Below are 2,612 nucleotides of genomic sequence, written 5' to 3'. Positions count from 1 at the left end.
TGAAACCTAATTGTGAGGAGTGATTCTGAGCTGGTGGTAAATCAGGTGAATGGGGGGTTTCAAGCTCGAGGACCGCGGACATAATTGTACTTGAGATGCACGCATCGCCTGATTGAAAAGTTCAAAGAGGTTAGGCTGGAATGTGTACCGCGGGAGAAGAATAGCAACGCAGATGCCCTGGAGAAAATGGGGTCACAGCAGGAAGCTGTGTTGTTCGGATCTATACCCCTAGAAATCCAGGCGATTCCTAGTATCCCGGAGGTGGAGATGATGCAAGTGGATGAGGCACCCAAGGAAATGTGGATGTCACCCATTCTCGCTTATATTCACAAGGGAATACTTCCCAAAGATAAGTTCAAGGCTCGCAGACTCTGCTACCAGGCTACAAGGTATGTGATGTATGATGAAGTTCTGTATAAGAAAGGCTTCAATCAACCGCTGCTTAGGTGTGTTGATGAAGAGGAAGGAAATTATATCCTAAGGGAGGTGCATGAAGGAATTTATGGTAATTACTCGGGGGGTAACTCCTTGGCCATGAAAGTTTTACGCCAAGGTTATTATTGGCCTACTATGAAGGAGGACGCCGCAAATTTTGTCAGAACATGTGATCGCTGCCAGCACTTTGCAAACTACTCATCTATGCCAGCGATGCTCTTGACATCTATGGTAAACCCATGACCATTTTCCATGTGGGAAATAGATTTTATTGGAGAACTGCCCAAGGCTAAAGGAAATGTCAAGTATGCTATAGTCGCGGTTGATTATTTTACTAAGTGGGCAAAGGCTATGCCGTTGGCAACTATCACCGCAAAGAAAATCAGAGACTTTGTTTTCAACTCCATCGTGTACAGGTTTGGAATCCCTTACAAGCTTGTGTCTGAAAATGGAAAGCAGTTTGACAGCAAGGAGTTGCGACAACTGTGTGAGGATCTGAAAATAAAGAAGGAGCTTGCAGTGGTCTATCATCCTCAAAGCAATGGGCAGACAGACGCCGTGAATAAAATAATAAAGCATACCCTCAAGACCAAACTGGAAGAGCGCAAAGGGAATTGGCCTGAAGAACTCCCAAAAGTGATGTGGTCCTACAACACTACTCCGTGATCTACTACGGGAGAAACTCCGTTTATGCTAACTTATGGCTATGAAGCTATGGTCCCTGTGGAAGTTAGCTCAGGGTCGCTTCATAGGGATCGTTACATGGAGGAAGATGCAGAGGTTAATCAAAGGCTTCATTTGGATCTTTTGGAGGAAATAAGGGAAAATTCTCAACTGAGGCTTGCAGCATATCAACAGCATGCTGCAAGATATTATAACAAAAAGGTAAAGGGACAGCTGCTAAAAGTAGGGGATTTGGTGCTTAGGAAGGTGATGCCAAATACGAAGAATCCCCAACATGGAGTGTTTAGAGCTAATTGGGAAGGACCATACAAGATAAAAGCAATCTTGTGGAAAGTGACTTATCACATTGAGGATATGGAAGGAAAACTGGTTCCGCGAGCGTGGAACGCGGAACATCTTCTAAAGTATTATCCGTAAGGCGCGGCCTTATCTCCTTACATATCTTTTTATTATATACTTAGGGCTGTGCCCAGATTATAGACTAAAAGTAATAAAATTCCCCCTAGCCTAGGGGGTAGTGCATGTACTACCTACCTTAGAACTAGATGAAGGATCATTATTTTGAATAAATTCCCCACAGAGAATAGTAGCCGTGGGACTGGTGCACTTTTGACACCAGAGCGCATTATTAATAAAAACTTTGAAATTTTCCAAAGGCTATTTACTTGTTAATTTGCTTGTCCATGTGACGCGTCCTAACCACAGAATGCGTCCTGAGGAGTAGTTCTATACGTATATTTGTGGAAGCAATGATTGGTAAAGGTAACAAACATGACTCAAGTAAAAATAGAACTAAGACACGTCTTGTGTCTAAGGACGCGCCCAACTAATCATGGTTGATGCTCCTTTAATTTTGTGCTCCAATTTTGGAACTCCATAACTGAAAACTCGAACGCGTCTTCAAGAAAGGACGCGTCCATCTTGAGAGGTTGAAAATATCATCTTTAGAAATAAAGGGTAAACGCGTCAAGACACTAGGACGTGCCCCTTGTGTTCTGTGCCTTTCCTAAATACCAAAGTATAACATGATATCATGCTTGGAAATGATATATTATCCAGACAATTCAAAAAATAAACAAACTAAGACGCGTCCAAATAGGAGAACGTGCCCTTACAGGACATCTACTTAGCTTATAATAAAAAAGGAAATAACAGCAAAAGCTAAAAGGCGACGCGTCCTCAGCTCAGGACGCGCCCAAATATATGGCAGAGCAAGATAATCAAGAAAGAGAAAATCCACATGGTTAAGAGCTTTGTAAAAAATACAAGCAAATATAATCCAGGGAAACAATAGATCGCAAGTTTACAACTTGCAAGGCTTAAAAAAGGGCCCGCACCCTTAAGGTAGTTCAGATAAAAACTTCATAAATAAACATAGGACGCGTCCTAAGTAGGAGGCGTGTCCTGGGTCTTGTCCTGTTTGTCTGGAGGAGGATGAGTATAGAGTGGAGAAGGAGCAGGAGACGCGTCATCCTCTTCCAGGCCAAGGATGA

The 2,612-nt window shown here is 42.8% G+C and overlaps 1 protein-coding gene across 1 annotated transcript; it reads left to right on the top strand.

Moving 5' to 3' along the window:
* The first annotated feature begins 687 nt into the window (after positions 1-687).
* LOC141698267 (uncharacterized) lies at positions 688-1,536 on the top strand. Its single transcript, XM_074502943.1, has 2 exons — positions 688-922; positions 1,148-1,536. Exons 1-2 carry the CDS (start codon positions 688-690, stop codon positions 1,534-1,536), a joined length of 624 nt encoding a protein of 207 aa, XP_074359044.1.
* The last annotated feature ends 1,076 nt before the right edge of the window (positions 1,537-2,612 follow it).

The sequence above is a fragment of the Apium graveolens genome, chromosome 2 (assembly GCF_009905375.1).
Source record: "Apium graveolens cultivar Ventura chromosome 2, ASM990537v1, whole genome shotgun sequence".
In the NCBI taxonomy this organism is placed as follows: domain Eukaryota; kingdom Viridiplantae; phylum Streptophyta; class Magnoliopsida; order Apiales; family Apiaceae; genus Apium; species Apium graveolens.
This window is presented reverse-complemented; position numbering and strand designations above follow the sequence as displayed.